Below are 17,021 nucleotides of genomic sequence, written 5' to 3'. Positions count from 1 at the left end.
CAGCCCAAGAGATCCGTGACACGGGGCACTGAGGCGGTGGCCAGTGAGAGGATTTATTGCGGGGAGCGGCGGCACCGGGGCTCCGCTGTCCCTCCCGCGGGCACGGCCCCGGGGCGGGCTCTGCCCTGCCTGCGGGGAGCCCTCGGGGCCTTCTCCGGGCCAAACCAGAGCACGGGGCAGGCCCGAACCCCTCAGGGGCATCTACCCCGAGGCCCATCCTGCCTGGCGCGGACGGCAGGTCAGTCCCGGGCCGAACCGGGCCGGGCCGGGCGCTCCCCGCTCAGCTGGCGGCGCCCTCCTTCCGCGCCCGGGCCCGCGCCCGCGCCTCCTCCGCCTCCTGCTCCAGCTCGTCCAGGAACCGCTCCTGCGACACCGAGTAAAAGGTGTAACCGTCTGCGGGGGGAGTTAAGGAAAAGCAGCGGGCGCGGCCGCGGAGCCCCCCGGCCCCACCGTTCCCCGGAGGATACAGATGCCGAGTGTCACCGCGCCGATGCCGAGCGCCAGCAGCACGTTGCGGCTGCGGAGCCGGCGCTGCAGGGCGCGCTGGCGCTGGGCGTGCTCCACCTGCGCCATGAGGCGGCGCTGCTCGGGGCTGAGCCCCGGCTCCCGGGCCGGGTCGATGCGCCGCGCGAACGCCGCCTCCCCCGGCTCCCCCGGCGCCGCCATCTTACCCCGCCGTCTCCGCGCGGCGACGTGACGCCACATCCGGCGGGGGGCGCGCTGGCCAATCGGAGGGCCCGAGCGGCGCGCGGTTGGTGCCGGTTGCGGCGTCGCCGGCTGCTGATTGGCGGAGCGGGGTCACGTGATGGAAAACACCCGGGGCCTGAACGGGGCCGGGGCCTGAACGGGGCCGGGGCCTGAACGGGGCCGGGGCCTGAACGGGGCCGGGGCCTGCCCAAAGCCCGTCCCGTCCCGGTGTTCTCCGAGCCGGGAGGAGTTGGCGGACCCCGTCCCGGTGTCTCCCTGTGGCGCTGGTGCGGTCACTGTCGTTGCGGCTGCGGCCCTGCCCCGCTCCATGGGGTCTCCGGCGCCCCTGGCAGCCCGCGGCCGTGACTCGGGCCCGGTGTTCAGCGGGGTTGCCGCTGAAATTATCGAGGACACACTGATCCACTTGGCCACGGAGAACGAGCAGCACCTGAGCGAGCTGCCAGAGCAGGCTGGGTGCTTCAAAGAGACGCGGATCGTGGGTGAGAGTCGGCCGCAGCCGCTCCCGGGGCAGCCGGCAGGGAGCTCCGGGAGCCTGAAATGAGTGCCCGCTGTGCTTTTTGCAGAATTTATATTCCTTTTGTCTGAAAAATGGCACTTGGACCAGCCCACACGGTACCAGGCAGTGGAGTTACTTGAACGGTAATGAGAGTCCTGAACACCCAGCACATCTCCCGTCCCCTGGTGGGGTTGTACTGCCCAGCCCTGTCTGCCCCAAAACCACACATGACTAATGAGCTTTGTCTCCTCTTTCATTTCATCCAAATTATTACCTCTGCATATACTCTAATACATATACACACACATATATCTATATAATATATAGAGATATATATGTTAAAATATATTAAAAATAAAAAAGATATATGTATATATTTATGTATGTATATATAAGATATATGTACATATGTAATATGTAATAGATACATATTAAATATATATTAAATATATTTATATTAAATATATATTATTTATATTAAATATATAAATAATATATTAAATATATTATTAAAATATATATTAAATATATTTATATATTAAAATATATTAAAACCCAAAAATATGAAATACATGTATATATACATATATATGTATATATTAAAACCTTAAAATATAATATATACATGTATATATACATATATTAAAATATACTAAAATAAATATACATGTGTATGTATACATACATATTGTATTAAAATATATTAAAAATAAAAATATAGGTATTTATAAATATATATGTATATATTATATATTAAAATATATTTTAAACCAAAAAATATAATATATATGTATATATACATATAGATGTATATACTAAAATATATTAAAACCCTAAAATATAATATATACATATATATTATATTAAAATATATTGAAATAAATATATATGTAGATATACATATATATATTGTATTAAAATATATTGAAACCAAAATATATAGGTATATATAAATATATATGTATATATTATATATTAAAATATATTTAAAACCAAAAAATATAATATATACGTATATATACACATATATATGTATATATTACATACACGTGTATGTGGAATTGCCTTTGTTCCTTTTTCTCAGCAGCCAGAACCATTCTCTGAGCAGCTGTGGCTTTTGTAGGTTCATGATCAAGCAGGTAGAACAGATGTGTGGTGACAGAGGGAGCACTAGAGGCCGTGGCCAGGGCCAGAGGAGCAGCTGGAGCTCTCTGAGGGATCAGATCACCAACACCTTTGTCCTGAGGCTCGTGTCCTGTGTTCAGCTTGCCAGCAAACTCTCTCTGCACTACAGTGTAAGCCAGCTCAGCCTGTCCTTGCTCTAGCAGCCTGGTTAAATCTGCAGTGTATTAATCTCTCTTAAAAATAGATTTCCTTTTTGGAAGGCGCTAGTGCTGATGAGATGCCAAGGACACGACATTCCCTTTAGGGCAGGTGAATTGCTGCTCACCCAGGAACAGTTTGCTGGGAAGCGTTCCCAGTTCTGGGGGGGGAAAAAAAGCACAGGAAAATCTCAGCCCTGTGGTTGTCAAAACTGGTGTGTCCACAGGGGTTCACAGCTGCCTGGGGATGGTTTGTTGGGCTGAAACCTGTGGGGAAGGTCAGAGCTGGATTTGCATGCCAGCTCAAAGGACTCGTGCTCAGCAGGAGCAGAGAGGTGACAGAGCACTTTGTTCCTGCCTTTCTGCCTGGAAGACACTTTGTCTCTTTTTTTTTTTTTCCTCTTCAGAGAGTGACCAGTGACACAGCTTTAACATTCCTGCAATCCTTAAAATACTCCTACACTAAACAGGAGTTGCTGGAGTCGGAGCTTGCTGTTTTAAACACTCTGCACTTCCACATCAATGTGTCCACTCCCTTGGCCTATGTAGAGTTGCTCCTGGAGGTTCTAGGTGAGAGCATCAGTCAGGGAGAATGGGAAGGAAGGTTTTTAGTAGGGTCACAGAGCTGTTGCTGCTCTGAAATGTCTCAAATTACAGATTTTTGCACGTGGAACTGTTCAGATTGTCCAGAGCTTCCCTTTTTAGATGAGAACTTTGTCCTTTGTAGAATGTTGTTGGACAGCCAGTCATGACTCAGTAAAATATTAAGAGTTTAAAGCCCCCAAATGTGCCAGGCTGCATTTTCTACAATCACTCACCATTTTCTTGGCCCAGTTCTGACAGCCTGAATTTCAGAGTGAAGTCACATTGAGGCTGAGGGATCCTGTGGCATCCAGAGACAGGGCAATCCTCAGCATTCCCTCTCCCATGGTACCTGAGACTCAATGTAATGACCCAAAATGTGGCACTGATGGTGTGATCTCTGCCAGGATACAATGGCTGCTTGCTTCCTGCCAAACCCTTACACCAGCTGTGTGTGCAGCTGCTGGACTTCTGCTACCTGACCAGAGAGACCATCTATGACACTCTGCTGAAGATTGCCATCGAGAACGCCACACCAAGCAAACTGCAGATGTAAGACCTGACAATGATTTAAAATAATAAAAATAACCCTTTGAAATGAAAACCCTAATAAATAGCAGCGTAACTCTCATTATGCCATGTTTTTAAAAATAGTTTGGGGTGGCATTCATCATTGTTTCTAAATGCACCAGTTCAAAGCAACATGCTTTCCCACAGCTGCTTCAAGGGCAGGGAAGGTGTTTCATTTGGTTAAAATCCAGCCTTGCACTGTCAGTTCCAGCTTCTGGTGGTGGCCTTTGGCTGGTCTGAGTAAGCCCACACGTCCTGGGCACTGGCAGCTGCAGCAGCAGGTGCTTTTGAACTTTGAAGCAGCGTTTCACACCCGAACACACTCTTCCTCCTGCAGAGCCAAGTTTTTAACAGTGAAGGAAGATTTCATGCTCCTGGCTGTTGGAGTCATCAGTACAGGTGTGTTCATCCTGAGCCCCGGGCACTGGGAGCAGGTACAGTCACTGCTGAAGGCGTTGGCTCCACGGGAACACGGTGCCAAGGTGGTTTTTGTGCTCCAGCACAGCAGCTGGGCTGCACTGGGAGGGACACCTCTGTCTTTTAGCACAAAGCAGGAGGGTTTCTGTCAGAGCTGTGTGCTGGCACTGGGGAGTGTCTGATGTGTTGCTTTTTGAGTTAGGTCTCATGAGCTCTTAGAGAAACTCATTACACTCGAGATGGCTTAGCTACTTTGAACGGTGTAAAATCAGTGGGATGGCTTTTGAGGTAGTGTTGGAAATAGAGAAAGGTTTAGTAAAAGGCAAAATAACAAAGCTCTTACAGAGAAGAACTGAGTTAGGGGTAAGAGGTTCCTGCTCCTGCTAACACACCCCACAAAAGCAATCATTTCCTCTGTTCTCTTCCTTTTCTAGTGAATTACCTGGGCGGGACCTCTTGGCCTCTGTCCAGCTGGACAGCTCCAGGTCTGAGGTGAAGTCCCAAAGGTGTCTTTTGTACCAAACTGGGAGAGAAACTTCTGGGCTTTTTGCCTTTTTAAGCAGACAGAGTAATTTAGTCACTCCTTCAACAGGGGGCACATTCCTACAAGTGTCCTCACCTTTAGTGCTTCACAGCCAGAACAAAACCCCACTGGCAGGTAGAGCAGCAATCTCATGGAGCAGTTACTCTTGTCAGTCTGTAAACTCACAGCCTTTAGGTGCTGTATCTTTTCTTTTTTCCAGGTTGTGGAGCATTTAAACTGCATCACTGGCATTACTACCCAGAGCATCCTGGAGTTCTCCTACGCCATGGTGAGGCGCATCGTCGGCAGCACCACACCCGAGCAGCACCGTGGCACCAAATCTCCCGAGGACAGGATTCCTCCTCACAAATAGAACCACCCCGGCCATCCAGTCACTGGCCCAGCAGCAGGAATTGTCATGCTGCTGGCAACTGTCCCTCCTCTGTGACACTGCCCAGGCACCCAGCACAGCTCAGGGTTACCTGAAGGCTGCCATGTGTTAATTAGCAAAGCTTGTCCTGTCAGGCATCACAGTCATGCTCTGAAAGGAGGCCCAAGAGCACCACAGTGTTTAGAAATGCCCTAAAGGCTTCATTGTAACAGCTGCATCTTTTAAGTTTTGAATCTAAGTTCCCTTTAATCAGAGACCCCTCAGAGTGGTTGTGTTTGAAAGGTGCTGCCATGCCTGGTGGGATCAGCTCTCACAAATGGGGCTGCTCTGTCTCCTCCTGCTGCTTTTATAAACCCCCTGTCCCAGCTGCCTGTGATGTCCCCTCTGTGCCAGCACTGTGACTGTCACCACAGCAGTGCCCAGGCTGGGTGTCCCTGCCGGTGCCAGGGGTTTGTGCTGTGCCAGGCACTGCTGGCTGGAAACACCTGGAATCGTTTCACTGTTTCCTCAGCAGAGCCCTGTACAGGAGCAGCCTGCAGGAGGGATTCCAGGGCTGTAATGGGATCAAACCTTTTCAAGTGCAGCAGCACAAAGAAGTGCTGATATGACTTAGAAAATACTTTATTTGAAATTCTTTAATGACCAGGCAGAGTTCTGGCAGTTTTCCCACATTATTCCCTGTGTTTGTAACGTCCTGCTTTTCCAAGCTTGCATTAGCAGCAACAGAGCAGCATCAAACTGATGCTCATTTGACAATGATTTATGTGCATGGCCACAAACCCCCAAAATAACAGTTTAGAATCCATTTAATACCTGGGTTTTATTCTGTTAAACTCAATGATACAACTTTGCATATTGCTTTTCTACAAACTACTTGTAATAATGGCATTTTAAATAAAGTGTCTTGTGGATTTTTGGTATTGTAAACATTTTGTACTGGTTAATATTAAGAGACATCTTGATTTGCCTTTCTCCCAACACAATGCAGACACTCCAGGGCAGCCAGGCCGAGTTCTGATCACAGTCACTTGTTATAGAATTGAGATGAGACCCAGGCCAGGCCCCATTTCAGGTTAGTTAACATGAATTTCAGTGCTTTTGTCCACTGCTCTTCAGAGTTAAATTGTGTTTTAATTGAATAAGAGCCACCACTGCCACCTGTGTCTTCGATCTTTCCTTTCTCCACGTCCATCCTGTATCACACACAAGCTTTAATTAGTGTATTCCTACTGCAAACATTTAGTCTGACACCAAGCACTACATTTTAAATCTGACAATAACACTATCCTGTTTTTAAAGGGATTTCAGCAAGCCTCAGGACTCCACCCAAGGGGATGGTTTTAAGTTTCAATGAAAGCAGCAAACACATCATAAAGAAGTGCAGATGATTTCTGAAAAATCAGGGCTGAAACAGCAAGCAGTGCTAGGGGGAGCACACAGGGCTGAATTTGACAGTTTTGTGGCAACACTCACCTGTAAGGCAAACAGAACCGAGTTTCACCTTTCTCCACCTCCTCTTTGAACTGCTGCACACAGTCCAGGAATGCCACCATGGCGTGATCAAACTTATTGTCCCAGAAGAACCTCAAGCCTCCAGAGCAGTACAGGGGAAGCTCCTGGAAAAGAGATTTCTATCAGGAACACCAAGCACTTGTTTTTGATCTGGTCACTGCAGCTCTTTAACCTCATGTGATGCTTCAATCTGTCATGGGATGCTGAGAAACGGCTTGTGGCACAGGGCAAGTGTGACTGGTTTTGTGCAAGTGTCTACCATGTGCAGGCATATTTTCCTGACTTCCACCAACCCCAAATCATGCCATCTGCCTGCCAACCACCCCAAAGCATGCCTCTGCATCTGGCCAGGTGTGTCGTTCAACAGTTCTGCTGGCTGGCAGCACCAGTGGCTTCAAACAGGATGTGAGATTGTCACCGTGTTGGAGGAGCTGGAGCAGCCAGCTCTCCTGGACTCCAAACCCACAGAGACCAAGCTTTGCTTCCTGCATCCCAGTGTGACCAGGGCACTCAAGATCAGTGTCCCATGATTTGTATGGGATCTCTTACCTTGGATTTGTCCGTGAGGGACTCCAGATAGGAGTGGTTGCCATAGGGGACAAGGCGGTATCTGAAAAAAGGAGACAGAATTCACAGGCACCTGAGTCTGCCTGTCTTCCTCTGGGCCATGAACAACCCGTGTGTGGTGTTGCAGGTACCTCTGAAACTTCAGGCCCATTTTGTTGGCCAGGGCATGCAGCAGCAGCACAGTCTGCCCCCAGGCAGCGTTGATCTCGTTCCATTCCACGGGAACACTGGGGAGGCGGCCAAGCCTGAAGTTATTTATTGTGCCAAACTGCCCACTGTGCCTGTGATAAGAAAAAATATAAATAAATGTGCTAGGCTGGGAAAAGCTCCTGGCCTGATAACCAAATAGGGGCTGTGTCCCAACAGCACAGCACACACAGTGCCAGCCAAGCACAAGGAGGGTTTGGGGCTATTCTTAACAAGTGCAAACACTAAACACTTGTTCTCTTCTTGTCATAAAAACACAACAAAAATCCCTAGCCAGCCCCCCCAAGCTGCCTGCTCTGTGAACCCCAATGCCAGTGTCACTGCTGGCTGGCACAAGGGTTCCCAAAGTGTTACTGGGACTGGTGAAGGAGCCATTTCCCAGCCCCACAGCCCGGCACATTTTATACAGCTGCCACGCTTTGCTGGGAGGTAACTGTGAGCTGCCTTGTACCTTTCCCACCAAATGCAGTGACTTAAACAGCTTCACGCTGCAGATTCCAAGAAAATGGATGTAATATTCCAGTGTCTACGTTACCAGATGTGGAAGGTAGCATTGAACACGTTGGTTTTCTTTAATTTATCCAACTGCATCTGGGCATAGCGCATTTGGTTGTCCACACTTTTCAGCTCATCATCCAGCTCCAGCTGTTGCCTCTTGAACTCACAGTATTCCTTCTGATACCTTTGAGCAGAAACAAGACAAGAAGTGCTGAGTGCTGGCTTCTACCTCAGAGTGACAGCTCTGCAGGCCAGTTGGGTCTCGCCACCTTTCCTTCGGCACAGAGCGAGCCACTGGCACGTGGGCACATTTACAGGTTTCTCAGGTCACCATTTACATGTTTCTCATTTATTTTTGGCCTCCCAAGTCCTGCCACAAGCTGCAGGAGCAGCTCACTCACTGAGCCTCCTCCTGCTCCAGCCGCTCTGCTTCTGCCCTGACTTTCTCAAAGTCCTCAGCCACAATCTTGCGGTTCTTCTCCACATCCTCCAGCTCCTGAATCAGCCGCTCCTCCTCCAGGGCCAGTTCCTTCAGCTCTGCCTGCAGCTTCTCTTTATCATCCTCGTTCATCTGCTCCAGTATCTCCAGACACCTCCTAGAGAGGAACAGGATTACCAGAACAGGTGTGCTGGGGAGTCCTGCACTGGCAGCCCCCGCAGCTCTGCACGCTGACCGTGCCTCAAGCCACAGCAGCTCTGCCAGCCCTGCATCACTCACTTGTAGTTCTGGCACTCGTTCTCCGTGATGTTGAGCTGTGTGTCCAGCTGGTCCAGCAGAGTGTCTGTGCATTCCTCACACAGTGGGTGATCTACATCTGTCTGCCCAGACATGATGTCAAAGAGGTCACCAGTGACCTGCAGGAAGGGCTCACATCAGTGCAAGTGAAACCACAGGCAGCTGCCTGCTGCTTTTCAGCAGCTTCAGTTAGCAGGAATCCTCTTTGCAGGCCAAATACTGACTAAAATAATCTGTCTCTGCTCAGCTGCTCACCAACCAAGCCCCTGGAAAGCAAATGCTATGGGAAACTTTGCACTTCAGTTTTGCAGAGCATCAGGAAAAACAGATGCTCTGTTCCCAAGGATCTGGGTTTGCCAGCTCGTGACCCACTTGCCTTCAGTCTCCTGCTGAGGTTTTCCATGGTGCCGCCATCCGAGGCCTCTCCGATCAGCGTGAAACTGTTGGCACTTTCTGTTGACATCATTCTTGGAAAGAACGTGACTGACATGAGTGCTAAGTGCTGAGGGGAGGCAGCTCCAGCGCCAGACCAGAATCTGGGGCTGCCTCAGGGAAAAGGGAGAGCGGGAGGCTGGGGCACCCCGTGTTTCGGGGGCTCTGTGGGGTTTGTGCTGACCCGCAGCGCCCCAAGGACCGTGCAGCTGTGTGTTCAAACTGACAAGGAGCCCGAGGGCCGCGGGGATCCTGCAGGGGAAGCTCTGGGGGCTCACGGGAGCTATCCAGCCTGCCCCACCGCACGGGGGGACGTTTCTGAGGCGCTGCCCCAGCGCAGGCTCAAGCTGCCCGCAGGGAGAGGCCAGGCTCCCAGCCTGGCGGGACTGCGGCTGTACCTGGCAGGCGGGATGAACCTCCTGGACACGCCATCCTGCCGGTTCTCCACGAAAGCTTCCTGGAGGCAGGGAAACACCGTTACCGGAAGGCCCGGGGGAGCTGCCGCCGCCGCGCCCCGCCGCCGAGCCCGGCCGCACCTCCGTCAGGGCGCTCTCCTCTTCGTGCAGGTCGCCGGGCCTGGCCGGGGCGGCGGTCACCAGCGGGGCTGCGGGAGAGACGGCGTCAGCCGGGCCCGGGCCTAGGCCCGAGCCCCGGCGCCCCACCCAAGCCCAGGGCGCTCGGTACCGGTGAGCTCCTGGATGGTGAGGCGGTCGAGGACCTTGAAGGAGGTGTCGAGCTTGAGCGGCTGGCAGCAGCGCTGGCACACGAAGCTGACGTGCGCGGTGCCGCCGCCGCCGCCCGCCCGCGCTGCCTCCATCGCGCCGCCCGCGCGCGCCCCGCCATCGCCGCGCGCCGGACGTGACGCAGGCGGGGCCGCGCGCGCCATTTTCCGCGTCCCCGCCCCGGGCGGCGCCGCGAGCGGCCGGGGCCCGGCGGCGCGTGCGCGCGCGCGCGCGCGGTGCGTGTGCGCGGGGAGGGAGGCGGTCACGCGGGCGGCGGGCGCGCGCGGCATTGGCGGGCGCGCGGCGTGAGGTCATTTCCGGTGCGGGCCCCGGGGAAGCGGAGCGGCCCCGAGACCGGAGCCGCCATGGCCTCGCTGCTCAAGGTGGACCCGGAGGTGAAGCTCAAGGTGCGCCCGACCCCGCCGCTCGCCCCGCCCCGCCCGGCCTCGCCCGGCCCGCTTCGGCCCCGCTCGGCGGCCCCCTCCGCCCCGCCGGCCCGCGCCGAGCTCTGCCGGCGCCGGCCCGGGGCGGGGCGGGCTCGGGGCCGCCCCACGGTGCCTCCCGGTCGTTCCACCCCGGCCGCCGAGCGCGGCCCGCCCGCCCCGACGAGCCCCCGGTGTCTCCACCCCCGCCCGGCCCTGCAGCGCCGGGGGGCGGGGATGCGGCCGGGGCTGGGCTGCGGCCGGCCCCGAGCCGGGCCCCGTGTGCCCCGGGGGGGCGGCCCGGCGGGTCTTCCCTCCCGGCGGATCCTCCCTCCCGCCGGGAGCCGCGCGGTTTCCAGCTCCCCGCAGCGCCCGGGGCCGGGGCCGGGCGCACGGAGCCGCTGCGGGCAGCTCCCGCTCGGTGTTGGCGGGCTCCTCCCGGTCCCCCGGGAGAGCGGGGGCTGTGCGGGGAGGGTCGTGCGGGGCTCAGCGCGGCCTCCCCGGGCCCCGCTGGTCACAGCGACCCTGACCCGTCCCTGTTTCGTTCTGTAGGTTGACTCCTTCAGGGAGCGCATCACGAGTGAGGTGAGTGCCGCGGGCGAGCAGGACAGAGGGTTTTTTTGGCCTTATCTTCCCGACACACTCGACTGTGGGTTGAGCCTGCCCTGGAAGCTTAGCGGCACCCAACCGATGCCCTCATCCCTGCGGTGAGGCTCCTGAGCCTCGTGGCTTTCTTCTCACCTGGGCTTTGTTTGGTGTTGGCAGCAGGAAGCGCTTGGTTCTCTTTGTTTCCTGCTCGTGCACAGATGATTTCCCTGGTGTTCTTGCCTGCTAGTGGGAGCCACGTGGCCTTCTTGCACATCACTGTTTGTTCTTTCTTTCTTAGGCTGAAGACCTCGTAGCAAACTTTTTTCCAAAGAAGCTGTTAGAGCTCGATGGATTCCTTAAGGTAGCGCGTGCCTCGTGCTCTGTATCCTTTCCCACTTTCAGCCACATTTTGAAAGGACTGTGGCAGGTCTCTCCAGGGCTGTTTTCTGAGCAATTCACCTTGCTGCAGGGACACAAGGCAGCAGCTGCAGTGCTGTTGGCTCTGGAGGGGTGCTGCCTTGTGCAGTTTGCTTTGTGTGATCTCTCACATTTATCTTTCTCCCCAGTGGGCTGTCCCTGGCAGTGCCGGGCTCTCACAGGGACACCATGGCCCGGCACTCATGGGTGGGGGGTCCACAGTCTATTTCCAGACCTTTTATCTTCATTCATCCTAATTTTGGACAAGAAGGAGGCCTGAATCTTTTGTCTTGTTGTGGTTGGCGTGGCGGAATTTGTTAGCTCGTGATCAGGTAACAAATCTGCTTTACTTTGCAGGAGCCCATCCTGAATATTCATGATCTCACTCAGATCCATTCGGACATGAACCTGCCAGTGCCTGACCCAATTCTTCTCACCAACAGCCACGATGGACTGGATGGGGTAAGGTTACTCTGCTGGCTGTGATCCCAGCTCCTGTAAAAACTGCATGGTTTGCTCTGTGCTGGGGTAGGATGTTCTTATTTAATACCAGGCCTTGGCCCAGAGGCTTTTAGAGATTGATCTCTCGAGCCTGGAGCTAACACTGCTCTGCAGCTCTTCCTGGGATTTGAGGAAGAGTGCTTAGAAACCAGGAACATGGCAGGGCTCTAAGTTTTCCTCTTTTTTTTTCCCTTTGCAACATTTCTTACATAGCTTACAACTAGTTTGTGAGTAAAACATTTTGTATATTTTAGCCAAATATGAAAAAGAGGAAGCTGGAAGACCACGAAGAGACCTTTCAGGGTAAGAATCCCCGAGTCCCTTGTATTGCTGCCTGCCCCCTGAACTGCTGCACTGAGCCTTGGAGATGCAAATTGTGCAAGCTCCAGTTGCCCTGCCCTGACAGCAGCTGCTGCTCATGTGGGCCACAGCCTGACCTACAGATGTTTTGATGTGGAGGAGTCAGGTTCCAGCTCTTAGAAGCATAATTAGTACTTCTCTGATAGACATAAGTAGTACTTGGCTGGATCTTGGCCTGCTGACAGAGGCAGCTGATCTCCTGGTGGCTCTGTGCAGTTCCTCTCTTTGTCTGGAAGAAGATTCCAGGTTTTGCATTAAGCTGAGACAAACTTGTGTGCACCAGGAAAACCCTTTGTGCTCAGCATCCTCCAGCTCTTCAGTCTCATCCTGCTCTGTGTTTTCTCTTTTCCTTCCCTTGTGGTCACTGCTTGTCCCGTGTCCCTTTCCCCTTCCCTACAGGTGCCCACAGCCTGGCTCAGTCCCTTGCTGGCCTTGGTGGGAGATGAGTGAGGCTCAGGTGGCCCCTCAGTCCAAGCCTGCTGCAGCTGCTCCTGCGAGTCCCTGACACTGGGGTTTGTCTCTGCCACAGGTACCAAAGTGTTTGTGATGCCCAATGGGATGCTGAAGAGCAACCAGCAGCTGGTGGACATCATTGAGAAAGTGAAACCAGAGATCAGGCTGCTCATTGAGAAGTGCAATACGGTGGGTGTGAGCCTGGAGCAGGGGGAGGCAGCGGGGTGGTTTTGCTCCTGGAAAGGTGGAGCTGTGGGAGGAGCAGGTCCCTCTGTGCTGCAGATGAGGAAAGGCAGGGCTTTGTCCTGTCTGACAGGGGCTGGGAGGCAGGTGAACCCCTTGGGGAGCTCTGTGGTTCGCCTGGAGCAGAAGGATGTCTGTTATCAGGCCTCATGAGGCTTTGCCTTGCCTTTCTTTTGCCCAGGCACAGACTCCTGCCAGGAGCTGCTGTGGCATGGTGAGGAGAGCTTTCCATGGGAAGCTGGGCCTGTGCTGGCTTGCATGGCATCCCAGCCGGGTGGGAAGTGATCTGGGAAGTGTTATAGGTGCACAAGGACCCTGCAGCAGTTCCTCATGAGCTGTGTTGCAAGGCAGGGTCCTGGGAGCTTTTGCTGACATTGCTGAGAGCAGTCTTAGTGCAGATGGTGGCATTGGTCAGTGCTGTGATCTCTCCACTGCAGGTCAAAATGTGGGTGCAGCTTCTCATTCCCAGGATAGAGGATGGGAACAACTTTGGTGTTTCTATTCAGGTAAGGCACTGCTCTGTGCTCCAGGGCTCTCTGGGGCTCCTCTGAATCTTCCAGTTCGTGATATCCAGCAGCTGCAGTCATGGGGTTGGCTTAGATTTTAAAACCCAAACCTGAACTTGATGTGGTGCTGCTGAGACAGTGCTTCCTGAGCCCTGAAGGCCAGCTGCAGCCTACTGCAGGTAACAGCTTCCTTGTCTCCCCTGCAGGAAGAAACAGTTGCTGAGCTTCGGACTGTGGAGAGTGAGGCAGCATCTTACCTGGACCAGATTTCTAGGTAGGCATGCAAGAACAGAATTCCTTTTTGGGGTCTCTTTGGAAGAGAAATTTTTTTGGGGAAGATCCTCCAGCTGTTCTTACAGGGCAGCTTGGGCCTGAAAATAATCCTGGTGCTGTTTATCTGAGCTTTAATCTCTTTTCCTGCCAGATACTATATCACAAGAGCAAAGTTGGTTTCCAAAATAGCCAAGTACCCTCATGTGGTGAGTCAGCGGGACGTGGAGGTTTACATGTCGATGCTGGGACTGTGAGCTGCTTTGTCACTGTCCTTCCTGAGCTGGGGGTGCTGGGGGAAGAGGGGGGGACTGAGCTGAAGGTGGGGGTGGTGTGTGGAGGGCAGAGTGTGGGAGGCTGGGCTGAGCCTCGTGTGCCCCTGGCAGGAGGATTATCGCCGCACCGTGACGGAGATCGACGAGAAGGAGTACATTAGTCTGCGCCTCATCATTTCAGAGCTGAGGAATCAATATGTGAGTGAAAACACACAGCTCACACTGTGCTCCTGCTGCTGCTCCTCTCCCCTTTCCCCCTGAGCACGGCCCCTCCTGGAGGAAGCCTGCCTGCTTCCCACTTTGGCTCCAGTGAAGTGCTTCTCCACCCTCTCCTGGAGGTGCAGATGTTTCCAGCAGTGCTCACTGGGCCCTAGTGCAAAATATTCGTGCTCCCTCTGTGGGAATCTGATCCTCAGCTCTTCATGCAGTACAAGCTAATCCTAGGGTTTCTGAATGAGTGGTTTTGGTGTTACATGTAGTGGCTTCTGTAAGGTCTGGCTGAAGGAAGCCCTTCCCTTAACCAAGGTGGTGCCAAGGGGAGTGGTGCTGCTGTGGTAACCAGTGCTTATGGTGAAAGCTGGACGGCTGGCTTCCTGTCTGAATCCTGTTCTTCCTTTTTGCAGGTCACTTTGCATGACATGATCCTTAAAAACATTGAGAAGATCAAGAGGCCTCGGAGCAGCAATGCTGAGACCCTCTATTAAGTGTCAACGTTTGAACTTGAGAACTGTTCAGTCAACTAAAGACCGTCATTGCCTTGGTTTGTTACGTGACTATCGAGATGGGAAACTGGCTGGAAATAGTATTGCATTCTTAGTTAAACTCTAAAGAAATTCTTGCCTAGTTTTGTGATTGGTTTTGTTCAGGTCTCAGGAGCTCTCCCTCTTCCTCTAGTCACTGGTAGCAGAGGCCATGCTGCACTGGACGCCCCAGAGGCTGCTGCAGCCAGGCAGGGACATTCCTTCATGCCTTGCTTCCTACCTGAGTGGGAACAACACTGTAGACCAAGCCCTTGTCCTGTCCCATCTCTTGTCTGGTGGCTGCACTGGGGTCTCTGGAACAGGGCCAGCAGCTCAGCACAAGGGCAGCCTGGCAGTGCCACAGCAGGAGAGCTCTCTCCCCACTGCTGGCTGTGGCCAGGCCCCTCTGCCACCAGCTCTGCACTGTCCAGGGACCCTGCCCCTTGGCAGCTGTGCTCTGGTGCCACTGAGCCATCTGCACTCCCTTTCTGGCGCTCTCCTGGCTCAGCAGAGCCTGCCCCACAGGTCTCTGCCTCACCAGTTCTGTCTGGATCAGTGCAGAGCATGAGGCAAATGCTTGGAACTAGAGCTGGTGCTGTCCTGGCTGTGCTGAGCTCAGGTGGCTTCTGCCATTTGACTAGAGCCACTTTCTTGGCTGAAACCAATGTTCTTTCACATACATCCCAGTTGCCCCTTCAGCATGGGCTGCTTTTGCCTGGGCTGAGGGAAGGGAGGGGCTGGAGATCTGATGCTAAAGTCCTAAAATATCTCTGCATGTGATCAGACTGAGTCCCCCTGTCCCTGGCAGTGCTTCCTGGTGCCTGGGCAGAGCAGGCTGGCTGCCACAGCTGGTGCTTGACGGTGAGGGTGGCTGATACCCACCTGGTACCTTGCAGACCTTGCAGATTTCCCCTGCAAAGGGCACACTCCCGTGCCTCGTGACTCCTCTAAGCTGCCAGAACATTTCGTGGTCCATTACAAACCCCTTTGGAAATGACTGGTTGTACTGCGTCAGTTTTTGTGTGTGGCAAGTGGGCCCATAACGCTGCAGGCTTCAAAATTTTCTTATTTATAGTATTTCTACTTAAGTCCCTTAATCAGGGAACGTTAAATCATTTGTTTCAGGAACCTTGCTGTTTCCCAGGTCTCGCTGTTACACCTGTATATTCTTATTGTGCAGTAGCCTTAAGAGTTGTGTTAATCTCATTGTAACAACAGTGACAAATGGAATGAACTTTCTTCCCTTATTTTTTTTTTTACTTTGTTTTTAGTTAGTTTGTTTTTTTTTTTTCCTCTGCTTCCACATCTAAGAGCCATGTTGTCTCTTGCTGGTTTCCCAGGGATTTGCCCAGAGTGTGGCGGGCTGCTGGCCCTTGCTATAGACTCTTCTGTTGTTGTTTGTAGTAAGTCAACTCTTAGTCTTCCCGCTAATAAATATTCAGTAACAAACCAACTGCGTTGACCTGCTGTCTGGGAGCAGCACTTCCCCTTGTGTTTCTTTGTATTGATTCCTTTTAATTTGTTCAGCTTTCTTTGCCAGATGAACCTATGTAAACTTTTACCATGTCAAGAAATTAAAATGAGGTACTTGGAATTCTTTCAAGGCAGCCCCCTGTGTGTGATGCTGGGCTCTTAGGCCATGCAGTTTTAGTGGCCAGTTCTGGTTCTGCCTTTCTCACATTCAGTTGTTCCTTCCCTTCATTCTCCTCTTTGTTATAAACTAATCTGCTATGTGGGTTGTTTCTGTTCCGTCAGCATGCCTCACGTCGGGCATGATTTTACCCACGGGCTTAGGATTGATGGAATCTGTCCCATCTCAGCCCAGTGTGGGACTTGTGCTGTCCCAGTTCAAACAGACGTGGTGTTTCTCTGAGCCTGCAGTTGCTCCAGGGTTTCTCTGTCCTCTGGCCAGGTGTCTCTTGGCTGTCCTGGATGCAGCACCCAGTGTCTCTGTGGAGCACCGTCTCTTGCTCCTGGCTGCTCCCTGTGTGTGGTACCCAAGGAGAGGCAGCTGCCCTGCTGTCCCCAGCCACAGTGCCCTCTGCTCTTTGGGATTATCCTGCTCCTGACTTCCCTGCCTGCTGGGGCACGGAGCCCTCTCCAGGGGCACTCGAGGCTTTCCTGAGTGTCCTGCCCCCAGCTGCAGGGCTGGGCCAGCAGAGGGTGCAGGGTTTGGTGCCTGTTTGGGGTTGTGGCTGTCCTGGTCACGGTGCTGCCCAGCAGAGTGTGTGACTGGCCCTGGGAGCAGCTCCTGCAGATTGTGGCACCTCTGGCTGCCCAGGAACGGGAGCAGCCACTTGTGCAGGGCAGTTCCTGTGGTGTGGGAAAGCCCTGCAGGTGCCTGACCCAGGCAGGGAGGGGGCACTGAGCTGCACACAGATCTCAGGGCCAAGGCAGCTGGAGCAGAGCCCAAAGGAAGGACTTGCGGGCAGGACTTGGTGTGGTGCAGCATGAGGGGCTCCTCCTCACCACAGCTAAAAAATCTGAACTGCCAGGGAGCCAGTGCCAGCACTCCCATGGAAGGATGGAGCATCCAGGACAATCGTCTTGGCAGGTGCTGGCA

At 53.2% G+C, this 17,021-nt stretch overlaps 4 protein-coding genes across 11 annotated transcripts; 2 read left to right on the top strand and 2 right to left on the bottom strand.

The window, feature by feature from the left end:
* Window positions 1–37: 37 nt before the first annotated feature.
* On the bottom strand, window positions 38–725 carry LOC119712239 (cytochrome c oxidase assembly factor 3 homolog, mitochondrial). Its single transcript, XM_038163268.1, has 2 exons — window positions 468–725; window positions 38–393 (listed from the first exon to the last, which is right to left on the bottom strand). Exons 1-2 carry the CDS (start codon window positions 703–705, stop codon window positions 281–283), a joined length of 351 nt encoding a protein of 116 aa, XP_038019196.1. The 5' UTR covers window positions 706–725; the 3' UTR covers window positions 38–280.
* A 73-nt stretch (window positions 726–798) lies between these two features.
* CNTD1 (cyclin N-terminal domain containing 1) lies at window positions 799–5,936 on the top strand. Of its 8 annotated transcripts, none has more exons than XM_038163237.1 (7): window positions 799–1,187; window positions 1,272–1,347; window positions 2,292–2,499; window positions 2,934–3,096; window positions 3,516–3,660; window positions 4,016–4,077; window positions 4,839–5,936. In XM_038163237.1, exons 1-7 carry the CDS (start codon window positions 1,016–1,018, stop codon window positions 5,102–5,104), a joined length of 1,092 nt encoding a protein of 363 aa, XP_038019165.1. In that variant the 5' UTR covers window positions 799–1,015; the 3' UTR covers window positions 5,105–5,936. The 8 variants fall into 8 exon arrangements, with proteins under 8 accessions (XP_038019165.1, XP_038019164.1, XP_038019168.1 ...); XM_038163236.1 differs by having other exon boundaries at window positions 2,289–2,499; XM_038163240.1 differs by having other exon boundaries at window positions 2,289–2,499; window positions 4,016–4,112.
* Window positions 5,811–9,973, bottom strand: BECN1 (beclin 1). Its single transcript, XM_038163222.1, has 11 exons — window positions 9,646–9,973; window positions 9,498–9,565; window positions 9,360–9,418; window positions 8,906–8,996; window positions 8,512–8,648; window positions 8,195–8,389; window positions 7,831–7,977; window positions 7,220–7,369; window positions 7,071–7,131; window positions 6,483–6,625; window positions 5,811–6,202 (listed from the first exon to the last, which is right to left on the bottom strand). The coding sequence occupies exons 1-11, from the start codon at window positions 9,971–9,973 to the stop codon at window positions 6,034–6,036; spliced, it is 1,548 nt and encodes a 515-aa protein (XP_038019150.1). The 3' UTR covers window positions 5,811–6,033.
* A 14-nt stretch (window positions 9,974–9,987) lies between these two features.
* On the top strand, window positions 9,988–15,911 carry PSME3 (proteasome activator subunit 3). Its single transcript, XM_038163269.1, has 11 exons — window positions 9,988–10,090; window positions 10,658–10,690; window positions 10,992–11,054; window positions 11,468–11,572; window positions 11,866–11,914; window positions 12,501–12,613; window positions 13,105–13,173; window positions 13,380–13,447; window positions 13,598–13,652; window positions 13,830–13,916; window positions 14,342–15,911. Exons 1-11 carry the CDS (start codon window positions 10,049–10,051, stop codon window positions 14,420–14,422), a joined length of 765 nt encoding a protein of 254 aa, XP_038019197.1. The 5' UTR covers window positions 9,988–10,048; the 3' UTR covers window positions 14,423–15,911.
* The last annotated feature ends 1,110 nt before the right edge of the window (window positions 15,912–17,021 follow it).

This window comes from Motacilla alba, chromosome 27 (assembly GCF_015832195.1).
Source record: "Motacilla alba alba isolate MOTALB_02 chromosome 27, Motacilla_alba_V1.0_pri, whole genome shotgun sequence".
NCBI classification, from domain to species: Eukaryota; Metazoa; Chordata; class Aves; order Passeriformes; family Motacillidae; genus Motacilla; species Motacilla alba.
This window is presented reverse-complemented; position numbering and strand designations above follow the sequence as displayed.